Below are 15753 nucleotides of genomic sequence, written 5' to 3'. Positions count from 1 at the left end.
ATTTGTAGGAGTTATTGCTACTGCCTTTGCAGGCCTGGTCTCTTCATGCCGAAGCACAATTAAATAAATTTAAGGATTAAGCTTGGAGGTATTGAAACCAAGACAAAAACATTTGTTGGAATGAGAGGCTCTTGAGCACGATGAACAAAATACCAAAAGTATAAAAATCAAGGCACAGCCAGCCAATGACTAGCGTTCCCGGTAAAGGCTGCGGTGAACATGAATTGGAATATGAAGCACTGTACTATGCAAAGTGATCTTAAACATTGCTGTAAACGGATGCTGTTTTCTTTACTGTCAGGCACAGTGTTGTTCATAATTATTTATGAAGCTCATCATCCAAGCATCCATAATGGCATAAAAGAATGTGGCCTCAAGGTCTTCACTTTGTGCACACACATTAGACATTGAGATTATTGTTTACACCACTATGCAGCTGGCAGTTAATGGGTCATTGGGACTCTGAAGGCTGGAACCAGTTGTTCAATGACAGCTTGTGGTGTTGAGGTTGTGGATTACAGGTAATACACATTTAGCCACTGTTTCAATCCCTTCGTCATCGAAAATGCAGCTCCACCTCATGTTCGATTGCAGCAACTTTTTCTCCTCCTCCAACACCGGCAAATGCAGAGGAGCTTAGCTTGAACAGATATGAAACCCTGAACCGGGCCACAAGTTGGACCTGAAACAAATACGCGTGTGCATCGTTGTATTTTAACAGGTTTAGCAACTTGCCTTGTTTTCCAATGAAGCATGTCGGACACAAACACGACTCACAGTTTAACTGATCCCCCTCTTCTTCAGGGTCTGATTGCAAACCAGCTAGCAATTCTGACTAGTTAGCAGTTCTCGATTTGACGAGTGTTGCTGAAAGTGTATAACCTATCGGATTGTAGCCGTACTTTTCCTATCCATTGAATTAACAGTAGTCAGATTATGTTCGCTGTAAAGAACTATTTGATATCACCGAATTCAATATATCAGGCCTGACTGTAGTAACAGAAACAAAAAATGCGATTTTAACGTTTTCTGTGCTAGGCTCCAGGCCCCTGCCCACTTGAACAAATGTCAGGATGCAAGCACACGATTGATTGTGCTACTTCATGAGGCCACCTTGACGTCAGCACAATTCCTATCTGCGCACTGTGCCTTGTTGGTCACAACTAGTCTACCAGTGAGCTGAGATGACCAGTCTTGATGGCTGCTTTTAACATATCTGTGACATAGTAGTGTGGCTTGTTGATTTGCAGTCATACATGTAACAGTACTAATGAAGGGGCAGCAGAAGACTGATGTTAAGCTTGTGTACAATGTCTGTAGTATTAAGGTCATTTAGCTGCAAGAACTCTGTGCATCTGGCTGAAATGTAGGTTGTAGCACATGTCGTTGGTGGTCACTTTCTTCTTAATCTGTAGCCATTTTGAAGAGCCATTTTTACTTTTTCTTGAAACTTATGGTGCAAGTGGCTTTTCAGTGAACTTTTTCAGGGAGTAAAGTAGGGAGAAAAGAAGAAAAAAATTGGCTGTGGTTTAGCTTTGGTTAAACTAGTGTGAAGGGATAGCTCCGGCCAAGCGCCTCTATATATACTCGAGATTGACATCAGCAGTCATGTGTCTCGCCACGGAGCACGTCAGTTGACCCTTGACCTTGACTTTGACCTTGACCTTTGGTGGGAACATAGCTACCCAAAGTAGTTGTGGCTTATGTTCCAACTTGACCTCGAAGCTATCAGCAATAGGTCAGCAGGGGAATCCAGGGGAAAAAAAAAAAGGATTGAGATAAAGGTCAGCAGGGGAATCCAGGGGAAAAAAAAAAGAATTGAGATAACTCTTCATTTTTCAAATGGTAATGACTGAAGGAAGGTAATGACTCCAGGAATAAATTAGAATAAATTATGCAAGTGCCTTGTTAATGGCTGCATGCTAAATGCTAAGAAAGTTCAGTAGGGTTAGCTATAAGTGTGTAACTTTTGTGTGGAAGTTTGCATGTGATGGGAGCGCCTTGCACCTTTCTGTGTGACGAGTTGTGCATGACTGCACGATTTCTCCAGCTTAGACAATTTATATAGGAAACTCAGGTTTTCTTTCACTTCATATATGAAGACCAATTTCAGAAGAGAATGCTGCTGAATGTTTCACTCTTAAGTGGGCCATTATGTTTACGTTCGGCCATACCAGGTCCACTTTACACATTTACTTGCATAACTAACTTGATAATGCACCTCCCAAATTGTTGATTAAAATATTATAAAACCAATTTCCCACTGCATAAGTCGTACCTCAGATATTAAACTTGCCTCCCATATTAGCACCACTTTTCTTTTTTTTTTTTTTTGTTCACAAAAAGTGGGTTCGTCACGCGTGCCTATGGGATATAACTTTTTATGTGCATGCTTTCCACTTGTAAACTGTGGGGATGTGCATTAGGCATGCGCATTAGTGCCATAATACTCGAGACGTAGTTGTGCCAACCAGGCCCCTGTGTATGGTGTGACCTCGCTGTTTCAGGGGTGGCGTCCTGAGTCCCGGTGCGGCCCTGGATGGGACATCTTACCTGTCGAGGATCCAGGAGCGTGGCTTCCAAATGGCTGTGGTGTCTGAATGAGGATGAAGAGTGGAGTGTATCGTGGCTGTTCACGCCAGGTACTGCGCGCCTTCTGAGCTCGTGCACTCTGACCAATCTTTTGCGTGCATCACTATTTCCGTTCGCTGCAGGCAGGCTGCCAAACTCGACAGGTGTAGCCTTCTGACCAGTTCTTGTTCTAGGTTTTCGCACAAGAACATGAGTAAGCAAAACTTCTGAGCTTTGTTTTCCTACTGCCGAGAAAGTCATGGGGTCAAATTAAACTAAGTTTAGTGCGCCAGGATCATTTGCAAACAACATTGTACACTATTTATGGTGTGTCATCCTCATATTAAGTACAACTGACGCACATTTTGGGGGGAGTTCATGTCTTGTCGTGCCAGAAGTATCTGAATTTCTAGTGGTTAAATATGAAATCTTGCCTCTGACCTCAAATATTTGTGCCTCATTAAGGGCTTATCTTTTGATGGTGACAGCAGTCCTGCAGTCAGTGAGGCAGCAGAAAGTTTCCAAAAGCTGTAATTGTAACAATTGTTCAAGAGCACTCTGGTCCCTTTTTACTTGGCAGATCATAAACCCACAGTCAAGCCCAGGTGTATCAAACTCGAAGGGGGTCAGAAAATAGTTGGATGCATTGTAATTCAGTGTCTAAAATGCATAAAAGAATGAGCTAATCCACAACCCGAGAGCTTCAATTCGTTACACTGAGGCTAGCGGCATGCTCGCTGCAGCAACTTGCTGCCTGCTGGCAGTCATGGGATGTGTATCTTCGATACTATCTTTGATACATTTTATGTATTAGTACTAGGCATCGAGCGCTGAAAATTAAAGTATCAAAGTATTGTCTTAAGAAATACATTTTTAGAGTATTGTGTATTTTAACTGTACTCATTACCGAAAAAACTTCAAATACAGTGAAAGCTCGTTAATTCGAACCTCGATAATTCGAATTTTCGGATAATTTGAACTACACTACTTGGTCCGGCCAAGCTCCATAGAGATCTGTGTATAAAAAAGCCCGTTAATTTGAACGCGAGTCGGTTCCGCTACGGATAATTCGAACTATGTGCCGCCGCGTCTGGGCGACTTGGCGCACATCACGCGGAAAAAAAAAAAAAAAAAAAAGTAAAGAAACATCTCCGTGATCGGTAGGCATAATTAGAGGCTGCGCACGTCCAAAACGGGGACAGAATAAGGAACCAGGTAAAACCATGGAAGAGTGGGTAAAACTTAAATGGCGCCATGACCGACGTGGACGCGGCCACGACAAGGTCAGTGCATGGCCGCGCGGCGGCTGCCTGCTCTCTCTTCTGCGCAACCTCCGTAGCTCGCAACTAAATACTCATTAATTCCAACCTTGTTAATTTGGAAATAGGGATAAGTACTGTCGGAGCGGTCCCAGTCAATGCCCATAAAAGGCTATGATCTCGGACGGGCACTATGGGTTAATTTTTCTTTTTTTGCGCTAGCCATCCATCCTTCCACCCATCAGTCGTCAACGGAAGCACGCGAGTCAGCCGCGATCATGACACCGCCTTTTAGCACAGTTTGTTCCGATGATTGGAGTGGCAGTAGACGGCGCCGCCCGCCCAAGTCGCTCATAGCATGGTACTCATAGCACGTACTGAAAAGGAGGCTTGCACAACCGGACAAGCGCTGGCAGTTTGCCAAGTTTGCTTTCCTCCCCCCTGCCCGAGCTAAAGTCAAAAGATAAACATGCTGTTATCGCCGCCCAGCATCTTGGCGCACTGCCAAGGAATGTGTTGGGGACCGTGAAGGCGCGAAATAGAGGGAAGCGCTAACGACTGACGCCTTTATTATTATTATTATTATTATTTTTTTATTTTTTTTTTTTCAGATTCGTAGGCACAAATCGGGGCTGGGTGGGTTCATTATGCGAGCGAGTTCGTTACGTGACTAAATACGGTACATTTACCGTAGTACAAACGGTTTTGGTCAGTTTTTTCGAGGCCATTCGATAATTCAAACTTCTTTCCCGGTCCCGTGAAGTTCGAATTAACGAGCTTTTACTGTATTGAAGCTGCTCTGAGTCAGACTTTGGGTAGACGGCACTCTCTCAGGCGGTAGTGCAAGGCAGGAGGCAGCTCGGCTTGTAATGCCTCCTGAGTTGTTCCCTCCTGCTTGGAGTTTTGTCCGAATGCCCCATCTCGTCATCCTCACCGACCTATCCAGGTTCCTTTTCTTTAAAACAGGAGAAAATGGCAAGTAGGTGCTCACAAGGTTGTTTACTTGTAAGCACCCAGTGCTTATGACAAATTAAGCCATTAGCAGGCACAAGCAAACAAAACACAGAAGAAAGGCGAACACGCAATAGGGACCACACGCACTGCTGTAGCATGCATCATAGCCCTGGGCTCATTCTGAACTAATAAAAAAACATTCAGCCATTTTATTTTTCTTGTTTTCATTCTAGCTTTTGAGAATAAAAGTCTGCTATCGCAATAATGGCAAAATAACTGCTCAGTTAACCAAGCGGATGCAGGTTGCACCTTTTAGCGCGAAGAAAACTCAGGAACCACAAACGTTCTATCTAGCCAAGTGCTCCTAGGTCTGTTCGTAGGAAGAACGATAATTTAAAGAAATTATTCGCTAGGTTCATTGCCACTGTGGCTTCAATTCAATGTGAAGTTCTAATGAACTTCTAATTAAGCCAACTTCTAGCATAGCTTCAATAAATCGGTGCTGTCGAATTCATATAAGCCCTTCCAGAAAAACTGTGCTATAGGAATGCATGAAAGGTTTCAAAAAGCACGATAAAATTTTGCAACATCCCCAATTATATTCCACCTTTATTACTTTGGGATTTCAGCTATGCAAATTCATGAATCATAATGCTACTTTTGGTAAATTCGTTTTTTCAGAGATGTATCGAAGTATCGGCGATACATGATCGAGTCTGTATCGAAAATCGATTTAGGTTCTGTATCTTGTATCGGTATCAGAAATACAAATTTTTGGGGTATGGACTATCGGTATCGGAGATACTTCCTTGAAGTATCTTACCCATCCCTGCCCGCTGGCATACTGGCAGCACGCTGCTTTCGGCAAGCGTACCAGCATATGCGCCTGTGTGTCGAGTGCCAGAGTACACCAAGCATCCAAAATGGAGGAGGGACGCTCTTTGCACTCCCTCACATGTGTGAGCTCGATCAAAGCTTCAGAGCTCACACTGCTCGTGTCTTGCGTCAGATATATTTGATATATTCTGGATCGGTATATGCTGGATTGACTGTGTGCCACTGCTGGATTGACTATGTGCCAAAATCTGCTCCACAGCAACATAAAGATGAAGATGCTTGTACGAACACATCCCACATACAACGTGCCCCCTGTGCATTAAGTTGACGTTGTTTCAGCACCTTCCTGTTTTGTGCAAAAGCCTATCGTGCTGCCTGTTTTGCCCCACCTACAAAGAGAGAGCGATTTCTTACTTTAGCTGCATTGTTTAGTTCTCTGGCCTGCCCACATAAACTCACGAGTTGCTGATAATGAAGGGTACTGTTTATGAGAGGGCTTCAGAGAAAACAAGGTCAAAACCAGAGGTTTTCCGAAGAAGGGCGGGAACAAACAAAACCAGCAGCATGTGGCATTACGATATGATGAACAGTACCTGAAAGAAACTGCATTCTGGTAACACTTACAGTCGAACCCGGATATATCGAACCCGGATATTTCGAATTTTGGTTATATCGAACTCGCGGAATATCCCCTTGAAAATCCCATGTAAAAGTATAGGAAAGCTGCGTCGTATATCGAACTCAATTTCACCGGTCGTTCGATATATCGAACTCCGCACCACGCATTGGACGTGCGCCTCCCCCAAAGACGATCGCATCACCCTCGGCCGTTTGCCGCGAGACATTTTCAAGCCACGCGCGGAAGGAATGAGAGGGCACAGTTCGCGGATGGCTGGCTTAGGCCAGCGCCCCCCAAAGGCGCACGCATCTACAGTTATCGCTGCCGCGCTAGCACTTGACATTTGCAAGTCATGTACGTGAAGAAACGAGAGGGAACCAATGCAGCCGTGGTGTTCGGGAGGGGGGAAAAAACGCGATAAAGCGCAGCGCAAGAATGTGCCCACTCTTCTGCCGATCTTTATCTCTCCCCTTCATCTCTCTTTCCTGGTCTCGTTCGCAGCAGCACGTACTACGCATGTGCGGACAAGCCAGCTTGGCCCGCGGCAGACGCTTCTCTAGTGTGTGTTGTGAACGCTCTGCGCGCGGCGCGGCGGCGGCTAGCTTGCGATGAGCGGCTCGTGTCGTCGTGCTGAACACGTGTACGCTACGGCGGCCGCGGCCGCTAAAAAACGGCAGATTTTTTTAAAATTTTTTTTGCCGAGAGTCGTTTATTTTTGCCGTCAGGCTGAACGTATGCTATGGCGGCTGCGGAGGTTAAGAAGCGGCAGTTTTTTTTTTCTTTTGCGAGAGTTGTTGTCGGGCTGAACGTGCGGCGCAGCATAAGCAATGGTGGCTGCGGACGTTAAGAAGCGGCAGCTTTTTTCTTTTTTTTTTTTTTTTGCGAGTTGTTCATTCTTGCATCTATGAATCAACAAAAGCAAGCGGTCGGCTGTGGTCATGCCACCGGCTTTCAGCATTGTTCGCTCCAAACGGCATTTGCAGCTATCACGCTTGCCAATGATTTTCTAGCAGTGGACTATGTCCGCCGCACCCCAAGTGCGGCACGATAAATCGAACCAGGCTTGTGCAATCAAGCCATCACGCGGGCACTCTGCCAAGTTCGCTCCCTGCCACCACAGGATCTATGAAAAGTGTAGTTAAAAGATAAACACATCGTGGCATTATCGCTGCGCAGCATCTTGACGCGCTGCCAATGAATGAACTGGATGCGACGGTTGAAACGGAGGAATGCACCACCGAACGCTTTTTTTATTTTTCTTCCAAATTCTCGGGGGAAAAAATGGGGAGTGGGTTCAATATGCGAGTGGATTGACTATGCGACAAATACCGTATCATATTTCACGATCGCAAGTGACGTCTCAAGCTGATTTCTGTATATCGAATTATCGATATACAGTGAAAGCTCGTTAATTCACAACTCGTTAATTCGATATTTTGGATAATTCGAAATAGTCATCGTGGTCCGGTTCGCAGTGCATAGAAGTCTATGCGCGTAACAGCTCGTTAATTCACTCAAAAATTGGCGCCGCCACCCATAATTCGAACTGCGCGCCGCCAAGCGGCGCTGTTAAAAACCATCGTTGGCAGCTTTCACGGCAGAACGATAGATGGCACAACCATCGGGGCGCCGCTAGGGTGCTGGAACAAGTACTAAACAGTCTTTCCTGCCGCGACTCCTTCGAGGAACGACGTTTTAGTGTTATCGACCACGGTTTCGTGAGCCCTTGTTTTGCACGCCGCTTGTTGTGAGCTTGTGTCCGCGAGATGTGTTCGCGTGGGAAATACTGTGCCAAGACGGTGAAGGAGAAAGTGGCTATTTTACGCGAGGTGGATGAACGGAAGGCCAGCAAAGTGGAAATCGCGAAAAAGCACGGGATTCCACCAAGCACGTTGTCGACGTACGTCCGAAATAGGAAGGCCATCGAGGATGCCTATGAAGCCGAAGATTTCGCCAGCAACAGAAAGAGGCTTCAGTTAGCCAAGTATCCGGAAATTGAGACCGCTGTGATCACGTGGGTGAAAGAAATAAGCGCTGACATTCCACTGAGCGGCCCAATTATCATGGCGAAGGCGGCCGATTTCGCCCTGCGCTTGAATGTGGAAGATTGTGTCGCCTCCGAAGGATGGTTTCACCGCTTTAGAGAGAGACATAATCTTGTCTTCCGGGTGTTGTCTGGAGAAGCCAAAGAAGTGGATGCAGAAACTTGTGCCACGTGGCGAAGCGGTGCTCTGCAGCAGTACTTAGAAAGCTACTCGGCACATGATATATTCAATGCTGATGAGACGGCTTTGTTTTATAAGCTCCAGCCCAACAGAACAGTAACATTTAAAGGGGACAGCTGCGCTGGCGGCAAGCGAAGCAAAGAGCGGATTACTGTTCTGGTCGCCGCTAATATGACCGGGACGGAGAAGGTCCCTCTTTTTGTTGTCGGCAAGGCACATAAGCCTAGATGTTTCAAGAACATTAGGACGCTGCCGACGGAATACTTCGCCAACAGCAAGGCGTGGATGACGGGCGAATTGTTTAAAAAATGGCTCTTGAAATTCGATCGGAGGATGGAGCTAGGGAAGCGTCAAGTTCTCCTCATTGTGGATAACTGCTCGGCACACAAAGTCGACGCCGAGCTGAAAGCCACAAGGCTCGTCTTTTTGCCCGCCAACACGACTGCGGCCTTGCAGCCGATGGATCAGGGGGTGATCAGAAACATCAAATGTTTCTATAGGTGCCACATGATCGAGCGCATGACTTTGTGCACTGGAAACCAGAAGACCAGCACCATCACATTGCTCACAGCAATGCACATGTTGGTGCGTGCATGGGAGCAGGTCACGCCGTCCACAATTGCAAACTGCTTCCACCACTGTGGCTTTGCTGCCGGAAGTATGAAAGAAAGTGGCGACGATGGGAGTCCGGAGCCTCTGCCTGCGGCTGTGCGTGCTGTGCTGCAGGACGTCAGTTTTGATGATTACGTTGGAGTAGACAGCGATGCAGCAGTGTGTGGTGCCCTAAGTGATGAGGACATTGTCGCTGAAATTGTTGGGGAGCAGTCTGTCCCAGAAGAGGCAGAAGACGAGGAGCAAGAGCCCGTGCGTCCATCCGCGGCAGAAGTTATGGAAGCGCTGAATGTCGCGCGCCTTTTCTTCAGCTTTGAAGAGGGGGAAGAAGACTCCCTGCATCGCATTCGCATGCTAGAAGACCGAGTGAGTACGGTAGCCCTCAGAGAGAAGAAGCAGAAGATGATAACAGACTTTTTTTGCTAAATAAATGTTTTTCGTGCCCTCCGGGCATCAAACGCCTTCATTTTTGCTCACTTTCATTAGTTCGAATTTTGGTTAATTCGAACTGGCCTGGCAGACCCGTGGAATTTGAATTAACGAGCTTTTACTGTATCGAACTATTTCGCGATCCCCTTCAAGTTCGATATATCCGTGTTTAACTGTATACCTCCAGAAGGATTAGGCAAACTATGATGGACCAATAGTGGCACTAATGAAAATCGCCGCTCCAAGTTTGTGGCTAAGTGTATGAAGCATTGATTCATTACTAGCGAGGCTAGAGAGGTAGGTAATGGTTTCAGCAAAGGCTGGATCACATCTAGTGCACGCAATGAATTCTAGCATGTGTTGAAAGGTACTGCTTGTCAGAGTTGGCATGTAATAAGAGAGGGGGAATTCTGACAAGCCTTTTACAAAATTTCCAGTCTTTTTTTTTAGAAGCTGAAAACATGTATGTAAGCACGCCTTTTGTCTCCACTGTCAGTGAAGCACAAAGTGAGGCTGTTGTCTGGAACAGCATGTAGTCACCATCAAGATATTCGTATATTCGCATATTCGTAATCCAATGTGCTTGCACATGGGTGTGCTGCTGCCAAGTTGCAAGACTTCTACTGAATCAGTTCGACTTTTCTGTCATATTATCTTTTTTTTAGTCTTGCATCACGTCTAGTCCTTGCTGTATTACTCCTAACGGCTTTATATTTTTATGGTTCTATACCAGTGGCCACATTCTTATCATGAAAATGGCTGAAACCATAGTGGTGACCTAGTGGCTTCAGACTAATCTTGTGTGCTGGAGGTATGGTGTTTGATCCCCTGAGTCACCGGGTGCCCATTGATGGTATTGTGGGCCCAAGCTTTCCCTTGGTATAGTACTCGACTCAAACTGGAATTCCTAAAAAATGGCTCTTTGACTCGACAACCAAGCACACCACTTGTATTAGCAGCAATGTTGCTGTTTGGCCAAGCCACACTTACGCCTTTAAGATCTCATTTTGATCATGACAACCATAGAAGATAAACAGTGTTCGTAATTGATCCAGCTAATCCTATTGGTGGTTTACCAGTGAGGTGCACAGTCCCAGCAATAATATTATGGAGCATGCTTGATGAAATTCTTTTCAAATTCGATTTTCTCATGTTAACTGCTCGGAATGTCTGACTAAAGCAGGCTGCCAGCAAGCGTATTATTTAATCTACAAATGTCGCGTGATCAGTTGTTAAGATGCAATGCTTAATTTGGATGGCTTGAAACGGCACCTCATGCGTGTGCAACTCGTGGCCATTGGTATGAAATGGCTTTCATTTCGGCTGCTTTACAGCGCTTGTGGCTGTTGAAATTCTTGTGGAAATCGATTATATGCAAATTTCAATCTGAGGTTATTGTGTGATGGTAAACAGGTAAAAAAGGGTGGAGGTTTAATGATTTAACTGTGATTAGATTCAAAGCTCCTTCACTGTGACACATCAGGACTAATGAAATCAGCCAAACGACGCCGTGCTGCTCGCATGAATGCGCCCATTCTGACCTTTGTTCTCTCCTTGTTCTGACTTTTCTGAGGTGATAATTTAAATTGCAATATCTGCATATGCGTGTTGGTTGTGCTCATTCTGATGGACAAACAGTTTATATTCAATTTCGAAAGAAAAGGTGTGATAGTACATGAAATATGGCATGCTCTGTTTACTTGTGACCTCACCTGTACACAGACTAACAAGTGCCTTCTTAGATACATAGCAATACAGCGTGTCCTACTGAAATAAGATTTCCAGGTGTGCCTGTGTCTTGTGCAGATCCAGTAATTGACATTTAGGCAATGAGCACAGGTCTGTCTTACGAATAGAGATGAATATTGGTGGGGGAGGATATTCATTGCTGATGATACAAAGACATAAAAATGCCTTAAATGCTTTTTGAATTTTCTAAGCAACTTGTTTCTCCCCTTTTGGGCTATGTTTAAGGAGTGCAGTGCAAAAATCGCGCGACTAAGTTAGCGTTCGTGATGCGTGTCTCTGTTCTTCATCCACGTTTTTTTTACTACACTCTGAAGTCATGAATTTCAGGCTTTCCCAGGAATCCACCCTCTTACATGTGTTCTTGGATATACATGCACCAGTGTTTTTCTAGATAACAGTTGCAAGTAGAGTATGTACTGTTGCGTCTTTTCAGTGTGGTGTACTTTGGTGCCTCAGTCATTACATTATACAGTAAAATCTCGGTGATACGAATCCGGTTGATACGAATTTTGGGATGATACGAATTCACGAAATTCCCCGGCCAGAGTGTGTACAATGAGCAAAACTTCGGATGGTCCGAACTCTCTTCCGCGCCACTACGGATGATACAAATGCGCGAACTGCCCGTACATTGCTGACTCCGCGATCGCCAGCAGCGCCGTATGTATGCATCACGATCAGTTCGCGGTAACGCGTGGTCCGCACCTCGCCGACATCGAGATTTTCTGTCGGGCTCACGCCACGAAAAGCTTTCAGCAGTGCGTGGCCCACAAACCACAGCTGTCGCAGCCGCCATAGCTGGCGGCGGCGTACGCAGCCGGTGCGCACGGATTGGACATCACTAGCTCCACGATCTTGATCCGCGAGCAGTTCGCGGCACCGCGCGGCCTGCATGTTGCCATCCCCATTCATGCTGTATGCGCCGCGAGAAGTACGCAGAGGCAGGTGGACCGCACATCACCGGCATTGAAAGGTTTGCAGCGGAGCGCGGCCGTGAGTAGTAGTTGACGGCGCACGTGGCGGGCGCACATCGTAGACAGGCCGCACATCGTAGACTTTGTGACCGCTAGTCGCGCTGTACACATAGCGAGCAGTCTGCGGCGCCATGCGACTGTCACGTCGCTGTCTCTTCTCGTGTTGTACCCGCCGCAAGAAGTTCGCGGAGGCACGCGGCCCACACGCTGCTGATGTTGCGATCGACTGTCGCGCTGTGTGTGCCGTGAGTGGCAAGCTGTGACTGCGCGACCATAATAAACCTTCTTGGACGTAAGCAGATCTGCGCAACTGCCTTTCCATTGCTTCTGCATACTTACAGTACAACCTCGATAATTCTAACTCGGTTAATTCGAAATCCCGGATAATTCGAAGGTTTTCTGTGGTCCCGTATTTTACAAGGTAAATTTGGCCGGATAATTCAAACAGGCGGCCTGCGCCAGCCCGGTTAATTCGAAAATTTGGACTGCTATGCGGCAATGCCTGATCCATGTTTCGCCGCAAACCCGGCGAAACGACGGCCCTACGGAGCCGCAAGGCAAAGCCACATAGTAATGGTGATGATTTATAGGCGAAGCGCCCCAGCCGGAGCACTCTCTGCACAAAAATCGGTCCACAGTGCGCCTCGCGCACCACCGAAACACGCGCCTGCAGAGGAGAAGACGTGCTTCACTGCAACACGGCGGGCATACCGGTTTTTATCACGTGACCTCGCCCCCACTCCATCCCTTGGTGTGCTTCGCCCACTCTTCCCCCGTGCCTCCGACGCTGCAAGTACGCCACCACCACCGCCGCGCCGGTCTCGCCTGCGCCATTTCTTTGTGTTGTGCGCTGTGGTTAGGGGTCGGCTACTGTGCCATTTTTTTGGGCGGGACTGTGCAGAAATGCTAGCTTTGTGACCGTAGCAGTGCAGAAATGCCAAAGTACAAGACTTTAACGCTGCAGCAAAAGTTCTGCTTGATCCAGGAAGCAGGCAAGAGCGCTTGTTCGAAGACCGAGTTGGCCAAAAGGCATGGCGTGCCCCTCTCGACGTTGTTCACAATATTGAGCAACAAGTCAAAAAATACTAGAGGCTTACGGCAAGACCTATTCTTCGAAGCGGTCACGAGTGCGGGCTCCCACGTATCAAGATGTGGAAGCTGCTCTGCTTCGCTGGCTGCAGAAAGCAAACGCTGCCCACCTTCCCGTCAATGGAACGCTACTGCGGGAGAAGAAGAAAACTGCGGATAACGCTGAACGTTATCCGCAGTTTTGTTGAGTGCCGCGGTGGAAGTTCAGAGATGCTTCGTCTATTTGACCAACTCGAGAGCATGACCTTAGGAGCCGCAAACTACCGGACGCGGCAAACCAGCATCTCTGATTACTTTCAGTAGTAATTCAAAATATGCCAAATAAAGGTAACATGCTCCTGCAACGAATTTTTTTGCCTAAGTCTTATTTCTTGGTGTGTTCGGTTAATTCGAAAACCCGCTTAATTCGAAGATTTCTCGCGGTCCCGATGACTTTGAATTAACGAGGTTGTATTTTCGTTTGTTTTGATGATACGAATGTTGGGATGATACAAAGTTTTGCGCGACCCCGTGAGATTCGTAGCACCAAAGTTCTACTGTAGTATGTGCATTGCATTATTGCCTTTGAAACGTGTATTGCCTAAAAGAAAAGTTGATGCCTTTTAATGCACTTCACTTTCCTGCCAGCATTTATGTAGCAACGAGTTGCAGCCATCGCGTCAGCATATTTGGTGCAACCTTTCTCTTGTTGCAGCTCACGGCATGGGCAAGTCACCGCAAGGCATGCTTAAAAAGACGCCACACTCATCCTCGGTCACCGTGATCTCTCCAGCTGGCTTCCAAAGTTCCAGTGTATGTCACAAGTGGTGCTCTGTGCTAGCAGATGTAGTATTTTGGAATTGTAATGCTTTTGCCATAAAGGCACACAACTAATGTGGCTACAACTATAAGATGCATTCATCTTAATTGACACTTTTATTATGTATCATTAATATATGCTTTCATCCTTGGATTTTGGGGTATTAAAAAAAGTTTATATTTATGAGTTCTGCTTGTTCAAAATCTTCCATACTTTGCAGCGTTACTGGCTGCGACCTGTGGCAACTCTGGAAACAAGCCATCACTGTCTCATGCTGGTTACTTTCTCTCCTACTGCAACATCTTGCAATGTGGCTTGCCTTAGAAAGTTTGAAGTTTGGTTACATGTGGCACCATAAAGAGGCATTAATAATCTTTTTTTTATTGACAAAAATATTTGATGCTAAATCTTTTATGGAAATGATAATGGCTCCAAGAGACTTATTCATCAGGGAGAAAAATTGGATTTGAAAATTGGCAGCACTCAGTTTAAGCTTGTGCATCAAGATTTAATGGACATTGTGATCACTGTTTAGATGCAGATGACAGTTAAGGGGGGGGGGGGGGGGATGAGGGGATCCAAGGAAACTGTCCTATTTTTTTTACTTAGATTAGAATGATTAAAATTAGTGTAGTACCAAACATTCGGACATAAAGGTTCACTGTGATATATTCAGTAGTTTTTGTTTTATTATTATTTCACAAATTCTTGAAACGTTGCTTTTTGTGGAAAGTCTGGCACAACTATAACATTGGTTATGGGTCTGTACATGGTCTCAATATTCAGCAAGAAGTGTGGCCTATTCAAGACATCCTTAATCACTTCTTGAATTTTCCTGCTCTTTATTTAAAGAATGCAGTATGCTCGCAGTGCTATGGTAGGGGCCAGTTGGTTCTGCATATTGATTCTCTGCGTGCTAGGACACACTAACAGTTTTTCAACTGTTAGTGTGCTGAGAACCAACATGCAGATGCACTTTCTCCTAATGCTTAGAAGGCATCATGCCCCAATTACTCACTCGTTAATAAAAAAATGTGAGCCTGGACGGTAAATCTGAGACTGTCTTGTGCAAAGTATGTGTCTGCAATTAAACGCAAAACGAACTGCATTCACATCCATACATCCATTGTGGTGCTAGGCTTTCCACGAACAAGGTGATATGCTCAAAACAAAGTTGTGAGAAAACAAGCCTGAACTAGCATAAATTGCCTATGTACATTAAGTTGTCTCTAGATTTATTTAGAGCACTTGGGATTGGTTCTTGGGTGGAATATTTCAGTGCAAGAGAGAATTAGTGTTGTATTTGCCGAGAAACTAACTTTGTCTTTAGAATGCACTAACCCATCATACCAGATAGCTTGTTCTCGGGGACTGTTTTTTACAGAGTATGAAAAATATGATAATCTGTAGTATTTACATTCTTTTATTTAAAGGCTGAGCTGAATAAAACAGAGCACTGTTTATTGCATGTTTTGTTCATATAACTCATTTCATTGCCCGAGTAGTGCCTTATTTGTGTAATTTCCCTAGTTTGAAGAGTGAAACATACTGTCAACATTTTTGAAAATCGAGCAAAATGGCTGAAAAGGAAATGGCAAAGCAAAAAGAATTAAGATGAGGGAGATTGAATATTAGC

At 45.6% G+C, this 15753-nt stretch overlaps 1 protein-coding gene across 1 annotated transcript in view; it reads left to right on the top strand.

Annotated features, from left to right (window-relative positions):
• Window positions 1-14300, top strand: part of LOC146177523 (saccharopine dehydrogenase-like oxidoreductase) — a 76530-nt gene extending 62230 nt beyond the window's left edge. Inside the window, exons 12-13 of the mRNA XM_084580494.1 lie at window positions 2508-2642; window positions 14013-14300. Coding sequence (XP_084436620.1) covers window positions 2508-2604 — 97 coding nt within the window. The 3' untranslated portion in view covers window positions 2605-2642; window positions 14013-14300. The remainder of the gene's footprint in view (window positions 1-2507; window positions 2643-14012) is intronic.
• Window positions 14301-15753: the final 1453 nt, after the last annotated feature.

The sequence above is a fragment of the Amblyomma maculatum genome, chromosome 10 (genome assembly GCF_055883805.1).
Source record: "Amblyomma maculatum isolate TAMU_Amacu chromosome 10, ASM5588380v1, whole genome shotgun sequence".
Taxonomy (NCBI): domain Eukaryota; kingdom Metazoa; phylum Arthropoda; class Arachnida; order Ixodida; family Ixodidae; genus Amblyomma; species Amblyomma maculatum.
The sequence above is the reverse complement of the archived record's forward strand: the minus strand, read 5'-3'. Positions and strand labels throughout refer to the sequence as shown.